We start from the raw sequence: 14462 nt of genomic DNA, 5'->3' as shown, positions 1-14462 counted from the left end.
ATCCCCTGTGCCTACATATTTTTGCAATGTTGGAGGTGTGCCTTCCAGATTCCTAGAAGTGGGATTGTGGGCTCAAAGAGTAAATGAATACATAGTTTTGTTAGATGTTGCCACCTTTCCCTCCATAACAGTGAATTCATAGCTTTGCCCATTTTTCTGTAGGATTTTTTATCCTTTTTTCTCTTCAGTTTGAGGGTTATTTGTGTATCAGGGACATTAACCTTTCATCTGTGATGTATGTCACAGATATTTTTTCTTGGTTCCTCATTTGCCTTTTGATTTTGTTCATCTCATTTATTGCCATCCAAAAGGTTTTTATGAGGTCAAACTTACACATTTTTTATTGCATCTGGATTGTGAGTCATAGTGAGAAAGCCTTTTTGTACACCCAGAATTCACCCATGTTTTGTTGTGGTACTAGAGAGTTTCTTTTTCTTTTTCTTTTTCTTTTTCTTTTTCTTTTTCTTTTTTTTTTTTTTTAACTTAGAGAGCAAGCAGGTGAGAGAGAGGGAGAGGGAGAGAGGGAGAGAGAATCAAGCAGGCCCCATGCTCAGTGCAGAACCTGATGCGGGGCTTGATCCCATGATCCTGGGATTGTGACCTGGGCCAAAATCAAGAGTCGGACACTCAGAGCACCTGGGTGGCTCAGTCACTTAAGCTTCCGACTTCAGCTCAGGTCATGATCTCACGGTTTATAAGTTCGAGCCCTGTATCAGGCTCTGTGCTGACAGCCAAGAACCTGGAGCCTGCTTCAGATTCTGTGTCTCCCTCTCTCTCTCCTCCTTCCCTGTTCATACTCTGTCTCTCTCTTTCTCTAAAAAATAACAAAAAAAAAAAAAAAAAAGAGTCGGACTCTCAACCAGCTGAGCCACCCAGGCGCCCCTAGATAATTTCATTTTTTACACTTAGATATCTGATCCATTTGGTATTTATTCTTTTGTACCAAGTGAAGAATGGGTCTGATGCATCCTTTTTCAGCTGTTCCAACCCTGGAAAAGTATTTAAATGTTCATCTTTGGCCCAGTAGTTTGAGATACCACCTTTATCATACTCTAGATTTCTATTATGCAGTTGGGGCTATTTCTAGACTTTGTATTTCTCAAAGTCCCAGCTGAGTTTTCATTAAACATTTACGTCTCAGAGGCTCCTAGGTTCCAGGATTTACAGTACAGAGGAATTTTTTGGCCCCTTCCCCTTTTGTAGTAGAAAAGCAGGTCCTTATTGTTTTTTAACACTTTTTGAATTTTCTGAATGTTCAGAAACCAGCCAAAATTATTTTTGTCTTTAAGAAAACTTTTTGTTTATTTATTTTTGAGAGAGAAAGAGAAAGAGAGTGAGCAGGGGAGGGGCAGAGAGAGAGAGGGAGACACAGAGTCCAAAGCAGGCTCTAGGCTCTGGACTGTTAGCACAGAGCCCGATGCAGGGCCTGAACTCATGAACTGCAAGATTATGACCTGAGCTGAAGTTGGATGCTTAACCTAAGACTGAGTCACCCATGTGCCCCTTTAAGAAAACTTTTAAAAGATATTATCAGGGTTTTTTTTAAGTTCATTTACTTTGGGGTGCCTGGGTGGCTCAGTCAGTTGAGCGTCCAACTTTGACTCAGGTCATGGTCTTGCGGTTCGTGGGTTCGAGCCCCACGTCAGGCTTTGTGCTGACAGCTCAGAGCCTGGAGACCGCTTCGGATTCTGTGTCTCCCTCTCTGCCTCTCCGCCTCCCCTGCTCATGCTCTGTCTCTCTCTGTCTCCCAAAAATAAATAAATGTTTAAAAAAACTTTTTTAAGTTCATTTATTTTGAGAGAGAGAGAGGGAGAGAGCAGGAGCAAGGGAGGGGCAGAGAGAAAGAGAGAGAATCTCAAGTAGGCTCCATGTTGTCAGCACAGAGCCCCACACGGGGTGTGAACTCACAAACCATGAGATCATGACCTGAGCTGAAATCAGGAGTCCGTCACTTAACTGACTGAGCCACCCAGGCGCCCCAAGGTATTATCGGTTTTTAAACCGTAAACTTTAGCATGAATTTTTAATAACCTCCCAAAATATTACCATTGGTATACCCCCTTAATATCCCTTCCATAAAAGAGGTGTTTCAGAAAAGTGCATATAACGTATGTGAAAAAGGGGCCAGCTAGTCTTTCGAGGCCGTGTGCTCTGAGCTCTGTTCTGCCTCGTGTGGCTTCTAAGAACCACCAGGGAAGCAGTTTATTCCTCTCCTTCACGTGAGTGAACGAGTATAAAGGACAGAGCAGCTGTGAGTGCAGGAGTAACATGGAAGAACTGGAATAATCGGCTGGCCAGTGTTGTTTTTGTATGCAGCGTTTTAAGTATTCACTTCCTAGAAAAGGCTTGAATAGGGGTATGTACGCATTTGCTCCCTGCCTTCCCGCCCCCTCCCTGTTCCCAAATGGCCTCCCTCAAGTGGAATGAGTTGATTCTTAAATGTTTCTCATAACTTGGGGGCTCTAATAAAAAAAAGATCTATTTATAAGACCCATTTAGAGGAGACAGGACTCACATCGGCCATGCGGTCTCTGTTTTTATCAAGTTATATTTCAGGGAACATATTTTCTCAAGGAGAAATCAGGACATGTAATTTGATTTAATTCAACATGTCACATCCTATAAAGCTTTAAAAGAGAAGCCAGGTTTAATTATAAATTTGACAAGTCACTGCTTTGGAATAGAAGAGAATTCTGTGAAGGTGGGCTATGCCCTGTAAGTGTATAGAGATGACGAGCAACGTGACAGCTGACACACTCAAGAAGTCCCCTGTTGTCCCGCGTGTCCGTGAGGCAGTCATGAAGGGAACAGGGCTGTCTTCCAATGTGGCGCCACGACGACTCTTATCTTGTTATCTCAGCTCTACTCTTCTGTCCTGCTCTTCTCCTGCCAAACAGAGACCAGGAACTTTCTTTAAAAAATGTTGTCCTTTGAAGCACTCAGAGCAGCTTAGATTCGTACACATAGGGACATAAGCGTAACGTAGAACGTGCTCCTGGATAACCTTGACTTGTCATGGGGAAACCTTTGGATTTCAGTTCGCATTAAGGTCTTTAACTCGTACTTGTAGGTGGCAGCCACCCATGTTGTTGACTGCTAGTGAAGTGGTAATGGACTTAAGAGTATTAAGACACGTTACAGGCTCGTCTTCCTGATAGTCTCCACACCTTTCATGTCGTCCCTCTGTGTGCCTTTCAGTCTTACCTCGACCAGCACGGTAGGAAAGAGAAATCTGAGCCCCAGCCCAGCAGAAGCTGACTTGGAGACCAGAATATCAGGGGAGATTTCTGACACTGAGCTGGAGCAGACAGAGTCCTGTGCAGAATCCCTCTCCGAGGGAAGGAAAAAGGCCAAGAAATTAAAAAGGATGAAGAAGGAGCTTTCGCCAGCAGGTTTGTATAAGGTCTTACTCAAGTTCTGGAGGTGTGTACTCTTTAACGCTCTAGAAACTCATATTTTGGGGGAGAAATGATAGCAGGGCTTCGGTCGGTGGCAAAGCCCGTGTGCAGTAGTCTCCCCTTGTCCACGATTCGCTTCCCGTGGCTTCAGTGACCCGCGGTCCACCAAGGTCCAGAAGCACATGATCCTTGTCAGAAGGTCAGATGTATCGTCCGAAGGTCCACGGTCGCCTAATGCTAGGTCACGGTGCCTACGTCACTCAGCTCACTTCCATCTCGTCACGAGGGCATTTTATCGTCTCACATCCTCACAAGAAGGGTGAATAAGCTATTTTATTTTATTTTACTTTATTATTTTTTAAAAATTTTTTTAATGTTTATTTTTGAGACAGAGAGAGACAGAGCATGAACAGGGGAGAGTCAGAGAGAGGGAGACACAGAATCTGAAACAGGCTCCACGCTCTGAGCTGTCAGCACAGAGCCCGACGCGGGGCTCGAACTCACGGACTGTGACATCATGACCTGAGCTGAAGTCGGCCGCTCAACCAACTTAGCCACCCAGGTGCCCCTGAATAAGCTATTTTAAGAGAGAGACCACTTCACAGAACTTTCATCATAGTACATTGTTCTAACTGTTCTCATTTGCTATTAGCCATTGTCGATCTCTTCCCGTGCCTCGTTTATAAATTAAACTTTATCCCGCATGTGTATGTGCAGGAAATCACGTGGTACCTAGAGAGGTTTCAGGCTTCCTCTGGGGGGTTTGGAATGTGTCCCCCGCAGATGAGGGGGGCTGCTGTAGTTTTCCATGGGACCAGCTGCTTTTAGGATCCATTTAATTTAATTTGAGGAATCCCTAAAAAGCCCTGTCTCTTGATAGAGGAAGGCTTGGCAGGGGCCTTCTTAGTTAAAGATGGTTAGTCCATTTTGGTAATCCTCTCTCTCTCCTCCACGGTTTAGAGGTTTTGCTGATGTGTGTAAGTAGCCTCAGTATTTTAAATGTGCATTTCAATTTGCACAGAGGCCTACTCCTACACATGTTATTTTCAGCGGCAGAATTTTCACTGTTCCCAGCAAAACGCCAGGCAGCCTGGATTTCTCTCATAAGCAGAATTACATAAGGAGCAGAGGAAACCGGAGGCCAACCCATGTTGAGAGCCTAGTATGTGCTAGGTGCTGTGGCAGGAGCACCAGGCCTGCCCGAAGCCGAATGCCACATTCTCTCCACCACCCGGATGCTGGGGGGGGGGGGGGGGGGGGGCTCGTGACCTAACCTAGCCTTCCGTGCACAGACCCTCTACGGCCCTGGACCGTGAGGTGAGGGACGGGCTTGCTGTCAGCGGGGCCAGTTCCCTGCCCGGGAGATCCAGCCATCACCTACCAGGTCCACCAGCTGTCACAGGGGCGACAGTTATGACCTCTGCTGACCCTTGCTTGCTAAGGGTCCAGCCTGGCATCTCATGCCCAGCAGAAGTGCTTGGCTCTAGTGTTCTGAGGTAGTCACCACGGTCCATTTTACAGTTCAGAGAATAGAGGACTTAAAGTTTAACATGACTTGCCCAAGGTCACGGAGCCCTTAAGTCTGCCCTGCAGGAAACCCAGGGCTTACAAGCACAGTTGCATATTTTCTGCTCCAGATGGGAGGGCGGGAGGGCCACTGACCGAGCCCCCGGGGTTCCCCCTCTGTCTCGGATCACCGAGGTCTCTGGGCAGCAGAACCTACAGTCAAACCAAAGGAAAGTGGTAAAGCCCTGGAACTTGGTTCATACGCAAACTAAAGAGTTCATCATGTTTCAAATCACTTCCTTCTTTTACATGTGGCCTGATCTGACCACAGAGAGTTTTCTGAATCTCCTTGATAATAATGAAATCAAAGAAGCAGCAGAAATGTTGCATATGTTTTTACACATTATGCTGAGGTTTAACTTCAACTAAAAACTGAACTCCTGTTTGAAGCCCAGATTGTTTATTTTTTAAAATGTTTTTTAACATTTATTTTTTGAGAGACAGAGCGTGAGCGGGGGAGGGGCAGAGAGAGAGGGAGTCACAGATTCCGAAGCAGGCTCCAGGCTCTGAGCTGTCAGCATGGAGCCAGACGCGGGGCTCGAACTCATGACCTGAGCCAGAGTCAGGTGCCCAACCGACTGAGCCACCCAGGTGCCCCATCAGATTGTTTATTTTAGCTGCCTCCTTGAATCCCGGGTTCTCCTTGACTTGCCACCCTTCCCTTCCCTAAATTGAGTTTTGGAGAAGTTTTTAATCTGTACCATACTTCGTCCTCGCCTGTGATACCTTCTTACCACTGGCACATTGTCCTTGCTCAGCGAATGTTCATATTAAATGTTGGCATGACTTTCAGAGATCACGAGCAGCATGCCGTGGGGCAGGGTCCCCTCTTGTATTCTTTTCCTTCTGACCTCATTCTCTTCTGAATTTTCAGCTTATCTGTTACTTCTCAGGGACAGGATGACAGGTGGTCTCCCCCCCTTCTGTCTCAGCATAATCTTAAAGGTATTAACATTAGAATACCTAACAATAGACCACATGAATAGATTAGCTCCTTTTTATAACTTTAATCTTGGGAAGTGAAAACTTTCTACAAGCTGTTTGGGGTCTCGAATGTGTAATGCCGTCATTAAAATAGGTTTTTATTCTCCTCCCATTGACAGTAAATCTGTCACTGCCTCAAAATTGGGGCTAAAAAAGAAAAAAAAATGATAAATTTTGTACTTCTTCACCAGTCCCACTAAAAGAGAAAAACATCTTGACAGCTTTTAATTGAACCAGAGACCTGGAGATAATTGGGCTTTCTGGAGCAGCATTCACTGAGTGAGACCTTCCAGCAGCGCAAAGCTGGGAGTTTAACGGGTCATTCTTAGCTGCTTTGTGGTTAAGCATTTAGTGCTAATGTTGTCAGCAGGATGTGGGTGGGGATATCAGGCTCTGAACCTGTGGAGTCAAACGACTTCGGTGACTTTCACGAGGTCCTGTATCGAGGGAGAATACAAAAGTCTTGAACCCACAAAGGGTCTGTGTTAAGCTCTGAAGGGTTCAGAGGATTCCAGGAGCTGTGAAGGTTGGGGTGTGTGCGGCTACCGGGTCGGACACTTTGGTGCAGCCTGGGGAGGTCTGTCTTGTCCAGGCAGCTCCCAGCTCTCCTCCTGGCGAGAGTGTCTTGACAGGACCTCAGGTGATTCACGAAGGTGTGTTGGGTGCCCAGCACTGTCAGCAAAGGCACACAAAGTGTAAAAGAAAGTGTTTCATCTGTTAGGGAGCTTGCTATTTTCCAAGGAGGAAGTTGCAAAAAGTAGGACCATAGAATATTGTCTAGAGTAGCAGTCCTGGGACAATTGGTGTTCAGTAAATCCCACACAAAATTGTCTTCTGTCTCAGTTATACATTTTAATATCTAAGATACACAGGAGTTCACTAGACCCCTTTCCAGCTAACAAAATGACTTAAATTGCAAAAGGAATGACTGTTTATTTATCACGTACCAAGCATTGTGCCAGGAGCATCCTTTACTGTCTGTTCCGTATAAGAAGCTTAAAAAGTATAGGTGTCATTATTTCCGATTTCTAGAGAGGAAACAGGCTCAAAGAATTACAAACTTGCAAAGCAAAATATAGCTGGAATTGGGGGCCGTGGGGAGGGCTCACACATTGGACCACTCTGCAGTATGTGAAATCTACCCAAACTTTTTAGTTATTTTGAGAGAGAGAGAGAGAAGGAGAGAGAGAGAGAGAATGAGCATGAGCAGGGGGAAGGGCAGAGAAGGAGAATCCCAAGCAGGCTCCACGCTGTCAGTGCAGGGCCTGACACAGGCCTTGAACTCACGAACCGTGAGAGCATGACCTGAGCCAAAATCAAGAGTTGGATGCTTTACCGGCTTAGCCACCCGGACGCCCCAAAATCTTACACATAATGTAGGTCCCTCCTTTCGGATTTTTAATGATTAGCGTAGATTGGTAGTGTTATCTACTTTTCCTTGGGAGAATTCCAGGTACATCCTCCATTGGCACATAAAGGAACCCAGTTCCGCGTGTCGTCTATGCTGGAATAAAGTATCCCTGGGAAATGTTCTCCGGGCAGTGCTTAATGGATGCGTTTCCACAGCACACTTGTTCTCGAGGATAAGTGAATAGTGTCCCCCACTGTCCTGATGCTGACAAGACTGGCCGTCCTCAAAATACTGATGGACCGGTACCCAGGGGTTCTCTCGGGTCCTGTGAGCGCACGGAGGAGTGCCCAGAGACACTCTCCCTGGTAATCCTTTTCATCATATGATAGGCCGCTACAAGTCTATGTTTATTTTTTTAAATTATTTTTAACGTTTTATTTATTTTTGAGAGAGAGAGAGAGAAAGAGACAGAGTGTGAACGTGGGAGGAGCAGAGACAGAGGGAGACCTAGAATCTGAAGCAAGCTCCAGGCTCTGGGCTCTCAGAACAGAGCCCCACTCGGGTCTTGAACTCACGAGCTGTGAGATCATGACCTGAGCCGAAGTCGGATGCTCAACCGACTGAGCCACCCAGACACCCCATTTCCTCCTTACATTTAAAACACAACACATTAGACCTTTAAATGTTTACCAAGAACCAGCAGTTTCACTGGGGTCTTGACTAATCTGTTGAACCTTTCATGCTTAGACCCATAAGGTTACAGCATGGAAAATGGAGGATCTACTTGGATGTCACTCAGTCTGCCTTTGCTGAGCACTCAGTCCAGGCTCAGGAGGTCCAGCCAAGGAGCTTTTTAATTCCTCAATGAAAATGTGGTTGACGGCCTCCGTGTGACCCATGAGGTGTGTGCTGCTCAGTCCCCATTCCTCATGGCAGCCCGCCAGGGCTCCCCGTAAGCCACCCGGGAACCCTGCCTTCTCGGGGGCGGGAAACCGCCCCCTCACCAGGCACTTTGGAACGTTTCCCGGTTAAAAATGTTTGTGTAACACCCCAAAGGATCTTTCTGTATACAGAATTCCACTCTGCAGAAAATGATATGATGGCACTTTTCCAGGGTACCATGTAGTTTTTTAGATTCTGTTCTGGATTCACCTGAGGGAAGAAATCTCTTACCTCTCAGAATTTCTCCCTGTCAGCTCTGTCAGGAGAAAGGTACACAAGCACCAACAGTCACCTGCTGTGTTGACCGCTTTTCATTTTCTGTTGTGGTCTTGTTAATAAAAATCGTGTGCTCACTACGAAAATCTGTAAAATGAAGAAAAACGGAAAGAAAATGAAGCCCCGTGGTTGCCTGATACTCTGTTCATAAGTGCTTTTAGTCTGCCTGGGATTTTTATATGTAGTTGGCATCATGCTTCTTAGGCAATTTAGTATCCAGTGTTTTTCCCCATTTAAAAACCTCTCAGTCAAATCATTTTAATTATTAGCATATTTTATTTTTACATTTTTTGGCTTTTTTTTTTTTTTTTTTTTTGAGAGAGAGAGGCACACACAGGGGAGGGGTAGAGGGAGAGGGGGAATCTTCAGCAGTCTTCAGCGTGGAGCTTGACATGGGGCTTGATCTCACAACCGTGAGATCATGACCTGAGCTGAAATCAAGAGTCGGACGCTTAACTGATTGAGCTACCGGGGCGCCCCAGTTTTTTTTTTTAGCTTTCTTTTTAAATGTTAATTTATTTATTTTGAGAGAGAGTGTGTGTGTTTGAGCGCACAAGCAGGGGAGGGGCAGAGAGGGAGGGAGAGAGAGAGCATCCCAGTCAGACCCCACACTGTCAGCACAGAGCCTGACATGGGTTTGATCTCATGAACCTTGAGTTCATGACCTGAGCCAAAATCAAGAGTCGGACGCTCAACTGACTGGGCCACTCGGGTGCCCCAGTTTTGTTGGATCTTGAAGCAACATTCCTAAGGGTCAGCTTTATTAAGATACAATTTATGAATAAACTGAGGGTTGATGGGGGGTGGGAGGGAGGGGAAAGTGGGTGATGGGCATTGAGGAGGGCACCTGTTGGGATGAGTACTGGGTGTTGTATGGAAACCAATTTGACAATAAATTTCATATTAAAAAAAAAAGATACAATTTATGTACGGTAAGTCCTCACTTCTAGGTGCACAATTTGAGGAATTTTAACACATGTGTACAGCCATCATTGTGATCAAGAGAGAGAATGGTTTTATCATTCCGGAAGATTCCCTCACGCCTCCATCCCTCCTCCCACCCCTAGATCCTGGCCCTGATCTGCTTCTTTCTCAACCAAATGCATTTGAGATACATTCATGCTATTACATCTACCAGTGGTTCCTTACTCCTTGCCGCTGAGTAGTGTTCTTTTTATGGACGTATCCCTGTCAATCCATTTTGCCAGTTGGCGTGTAGGTTGTTACCACTTTTAAGCAAGTAAAAAAAATGCTGTAACCATTTGCGAACAGGTTTTTGTTTGAACTAAGTTTTCATTTCTTTTGGGTAAATACCTAAGAGTGGAATTGCTGGGTCAGGTACTAAGTGCAGTGTTTTACTTTATAAGACACTGGCATGGCCTTTTCCAAAGTGGCTGCACCATCGTGCATTCCCGCTGTCAGCGTGTGAGGGCTCCAGTGGCTCTGCACGGTCACCAGTATTGGGATTGTCCTTTGTAGCCCATTTTAGTGGGTCTGTAGTGGTATCTCGTTATGGCTTTGACCTGAATTTCCTCTAATGACTAATGATGCTACGCATGTCTCTGTGCGGTTATTTACCATCCAGATCTCTTCTTGGGTGGAATGTCTTTTCAGATCTTTTGCCCATTTTTTCATGGGGTTGTTTGTTTTCTTCTCATTGAGTTTTGAGAGTTCTTTGTATATTCTGGATCCAAGTCCTCTTGGGTTTTGCTCATTCTTCCAGACTCTGCTTTTCTTTTCATCTTCTTAATGTTATCTTCCAAATAGTAGTTTTCAGTTTTACTGAAGTCCATTGTATCATGTCTGTTTCCTTGCATTATGCTTTTGGTGTCACAACTAAGAAGTCTTTGCCTGACTCTACATTACAAGGATTTTCTCCTGTGTTTTCTTCTAGAGGTTTTATGGTTTTAGGTTTTATATTTAGATGTGCAACCCATTTTGAGTTAATTTTCGTGTATGATGCAGGGTATGCATTGAGATCCATTCTAGCAGGAGGCAGATGTCCTAAAATACTCATTTAAAACGAATCGTTCCAGAGTAATTCTCTGCGCTTTAGTAAAACAGGCCTGTGAGAATGAGCTCCCCGGAACACTGACCCTGGCTCCTTATCCACTAGCTTTGAGACTCATCCCTCAGTCTACAGTGCTCCCTTTCCAGAAAGTGCTGGAAAGAACACCATCAGTGACCTCCAGCCCCCTCTGGTCTAGGTCTCCTTCAGATGGTTCTTAAAGTTCTGGTTCCTCTGGACACATCATTGTTGCTCAGCAGCTGTACGTTTTAGGCAGTGGAAACTAGGCCCTTCTTGACTGGAGGCTGTTGGCTTCCTGGGCAACGACCATGTTCAGTGTTGGGCTACCTTACTGATAAGAAGAAGGGACCTGACATGCATTAAACATGTTCATGTGTCAGGAACTCTGCCGTATCACAGCAGGCCAGTGTGGCATGAAAGTAGTCTTCAGTCCCGCTGATAGGTGAGGCTGTGAGAGTTGTTCAGAGCCATACAGCTAGTCACATGGCCAAGCCAGGCTGGCCTCATCCAGAGCTCCCGCTAATTCCATTCCTCCTCACCAGCTCTTGGGCGAGTCACTTCCTGTGTGTCTGCCGGCCTGCAGCCACGCCCACACCCAGTCCCATCCAGCCAGCAGCAGGTGCTCTTGTAAGGATGACTTATACTTTCAGCCATTTAGCTGTTTTATTTGTTTTCCTCACAGCTAGTTTTAATTTACTTCAGTCCCCCACATTGGGCAGTGTGGCTCTTGCCTTTAAAATGGCTCATTGGCGGGGTGCCTGGGTGGCTCAGTCGGTTGGGCATCCAACTTCGGCTCAGGTCATGATCTCACCGTTCGTGAGTTCGAGCCCCCCATCGGGCTCTGTGCTCACAGCTCAGATCCTGGAGCCCATTTCGGATTCTGTGTCTCCCTGTCTCTCTGCCCCTCCCTGACTCATGCTCTGTCTCTCAAAGAATTAAACATTAAAAAAAATTAAAAAGAAATCTTTAAAATGGCTCTTTGGCTGCTGTAATATTTCTTTTGGTATGTGAATCATACAAATGCCCTCATCGATGTTTCTTTTCCTCCTTCCAGTTAGGCATTGTATAAATGCATGATTGAGAAGGTCAGGCTGGCCAGGTCTCATCACAGCCCATCTGCAGTGTTTCCTTGTTCTGGGGAGGGGAGCCTCTCTGCGTTTCCTTCTCTGATCAACCTGGATCCCCAGAACATCTCCTGTCCCTTATCACTGCTCACCGGAGGGGCCTCACGGTCTTTACTGTGAGTTTCCCTGCCAGCCCTGCCTGAACCCCGGGGCCACCCCGCCGGTCTGTCCCACTTTCCATCGCAGACGCGCTCTTCCCTGACTTGATTCCCCTTCTCTCAGCCCCAGGCACGCCTGGTCCAGGCCCAGCCCAGCTGTGCCACTGCTGTTCCAGGGAGTGTCCTGAGTGGAGAAGAGCCTCCAGCTGCCTGGTGAAACTGTTTGCAACTGGAGAGGACCTTCAGGGCTTAGCCAGTGTTGCCAGACTCTGAAAAGGCTGTTTTTTGGGGTCTCTCTGAACCCCCATAGGTCAGCTTCTCTCCTCTGCAAAGCTGCCAGCCCCTCGGGTTTCTCATTTGGGTGCCGGTATGGCCCAGCACAGAGGAGCCTGGTGTCCTGGGACGCGACAGGGCTCTGCATGCCATGGGAGGAGCCAGTCCCATCTCAATTGCTCTCTGGCAGTGAGACTGGTCATCTTACTTAGCCTCTCTGAGCCTGCTCTTACATCTGTAAAATGGGGATATTGGCACCACCATGCTGGGCTTTTATGAAGATTAAATGAACGGAGGGGTGCCTGGCTGGCTCAGTAGAGCATGTGACTCTTGAACTTGGGGCCGTGAGATACAGCCCCATGTTGGGTGTAAACCTTGCTTAAAAAAAAAAAAAAAAAAAGGAGGGGCACCTGGGTGGCTTAGTCTGTTGGGCAGCTGACTTCAGCTCAGGTCATGATCTCACAGTTTAGGAGTTTGAGCCCCACATTGGGCGTATTGCTGCCAGCACAGAGCTCACTTCAGATCCTTCCTCTCCCTCTCTTTTTCTGCCCCTCCCCTGCTTACAAACCTCTCTCTCTCTCTCAAAATAAATAAGCATTAAAAAAAAAAAAAAGGATTAAATGAACCGAGTGCCCAGTGTGGTGACAAAGAATACAGTACGTGCTCCCCGAGAGATATGTGAGCGTCCTTGCTTTAACCCCCGTGAAGTTAACAGAGGCGTCCGTCCAGGGAGGCGCGTCCCTAATCCTACGTGCGAAGTTTCTGTGGGGTCGCCGCCGTCTGCTGGGCACTGCCGTCCGTGGGCAGGGCCTGTCTGTGAACCATCTCTGCCCAGCCCAGCCCCGTCTGCCTCGGCCTTTGTGGCTGGCAGTGGGCGCTGTGCTCCCAGCCGGTCGCTTGGTCCCCCAGGTGCTGTCCCTCTTCTTGTTCACCTTGTTTTGTCCTTCCCCCCGCAGGAGGCCTCCCGGGCAGCCCTGCCAAGCTCTTCGAGGTTCCCGACACGTGGTAACCGAGACCCGAAGGAAAACAAATCGCTGGTGCCGTGGCTGAGGAGGACCCAGCTGGCACATTCAGAAGCCATACTGTATTTAATTTCATGAAATGTGGTATGGGAGGGGTTTGAAGCCAAGTCTGTGTCCTGGCAGAAACCCAGTTTCTTTTATTTGTGTGGCTGTGTTTCTTTTCTTCCTTTTTAATGTAAACTGTCTGCTGACACTCAGCACGGTTGTAGGCCGTCTTGAATGTGCACATTATTAACCGGTTGATGATTTGTTGCTCACGTGAAACCCCTTTTCCAGTGTCGTGAATTTTAGCGCGTTTAAGAACCTACCTGGTGGGGATCGTCGGCTGTGAAATAAGCGAAGAGCCGACATTCTTGGGCGCCGGGATCGTGAGTTTTGGGGTTGAAGTCTTTACTGCTTCGAGAGGTTTCTTTTCGTGTTCCCGTGCGCAGATTTGGGGGCCTCCGCAGCACGCGGTTACAGTCTCCCCCGTGGAGAGACCCCTCGCGTCTGCCCACTTCCCGCCATAGCTGCCTGAAAATACTAAGCACTCCAGCTTGTTTTTCCAGTAGGAAAATGTCTAACGCCGTCCACCCATAAAGACGCTTACCATATGCCTTGGCCTTTGGGGCATTTTTATTTAGAGTCCTTCTTCCTAACTTGTGAGTTTCTCAAGGCGAACTGGACGAGTACAAAAAGTTCACTTCTGTTTTTACACGTAGTGCTGTGTTCCCTTTTCCGTACCTTAGCCTGCTCGCCGTCTCTGTTCGGGAGTGTGTCCGGGGGTAAGGTGGCATGTGTGTGTACACGTGCGTGTGTGTGTGCGTGTGTGTGTGTGAAATCACAGATTACAACGTGTACCAGCCCTCTCTCTGTTGAAACAGATCACAGCAGCGACAGGATTTCATGGATCTACTTCCGTAGGTCTGTTTCATGTAGATCATTGTTAGATATTTAACATTTTTTTTGTATCATGGAAAATAAAAATGAAAAATGTATTTCCAAGAGATGAAAATTAAAGAAATTTTCCTAGGATTCTGGTTTTCTCCTGTTTCTTTTTGGTAAGCGAATGACGTATTTGATCTTTACATAGATGTATTTCTCTCTAAAGATCACCCCTAAAAAGCTCTGGTAAGTCAGGAAGCCTGGTGTTCGTGGATTTTTTTTTTCTTTTTTTTAACCTCCAACTCCTTATACTTGCGTTAACGAATCAGATGCCGGTTGCTGGAGCCGAGCCCCGTGGAGAATGGCTGTGTAGGAGGGTCCGGGTGTCCTGCGTGGCGGGTGGAACCCTCTGCCATCAGTGGTGCTGTGTGAATTCACATCAGTGAGACACTCTCCCCAGTTGAGAGCCTCTTAGCGCTTCCCCTCCCTCCCCCACCCCGCCTTACCCAAGAGTTTGTGCGGAGTTACAAACCCA

General features: G+C 46.8%; 1 protein-coding gene across 3 annotated transcripts in view; it reads left to right on the top strand.

Moving 5' to 3' along the window:
- PARN (poly(A)-specific ribonuclease) overlaps positions 1-14077 on the top strand; it is a 168150-nt gene extending 154073 nt beyond the window's left edge. For 2 of the 3 annotated variants that reach the window (XM_019468640.2, XM_019468638.2), the window contains 2 exons: positions 3199-3392; positions 12998-14077. In XM_019468640.2, the coding sequence (XP_019324185.2) occupies positions 3199-3392; positions 12998-13050 (247 nt within the window). In that variant the 3' untranslated portion in view covers positions 13051-14077. Of the gene's footprint in view, positions 1-3198; positions 3393-3790; positions 4103-12997 lie in introns of those variants that run through there. The other variant, XM_019468639.2, reaches the window with a different exon arrangement.
- Positions 14078-14462: the final 385 nt, after the last annotated feature.

This window comes from Panthera pardus, unplaced genomic scaffold, assembly GCF_024362965.1.
Source record: "Panthera pardus isolate Hobbes unplaced genomic scaffold, ASM2436296v1 HiC_scaffold_5, whole genome shotgun sequence".
NCBI lineage: Eukaryota > Metazoa > Chordata > Mammalia > Carnivora > Felidae > Panthera > Panthera pardus.
Note: the sequence above shows the minus strand (reverse complement) of the source record. Positions and strands in the feature narration are given on the sequence as shown.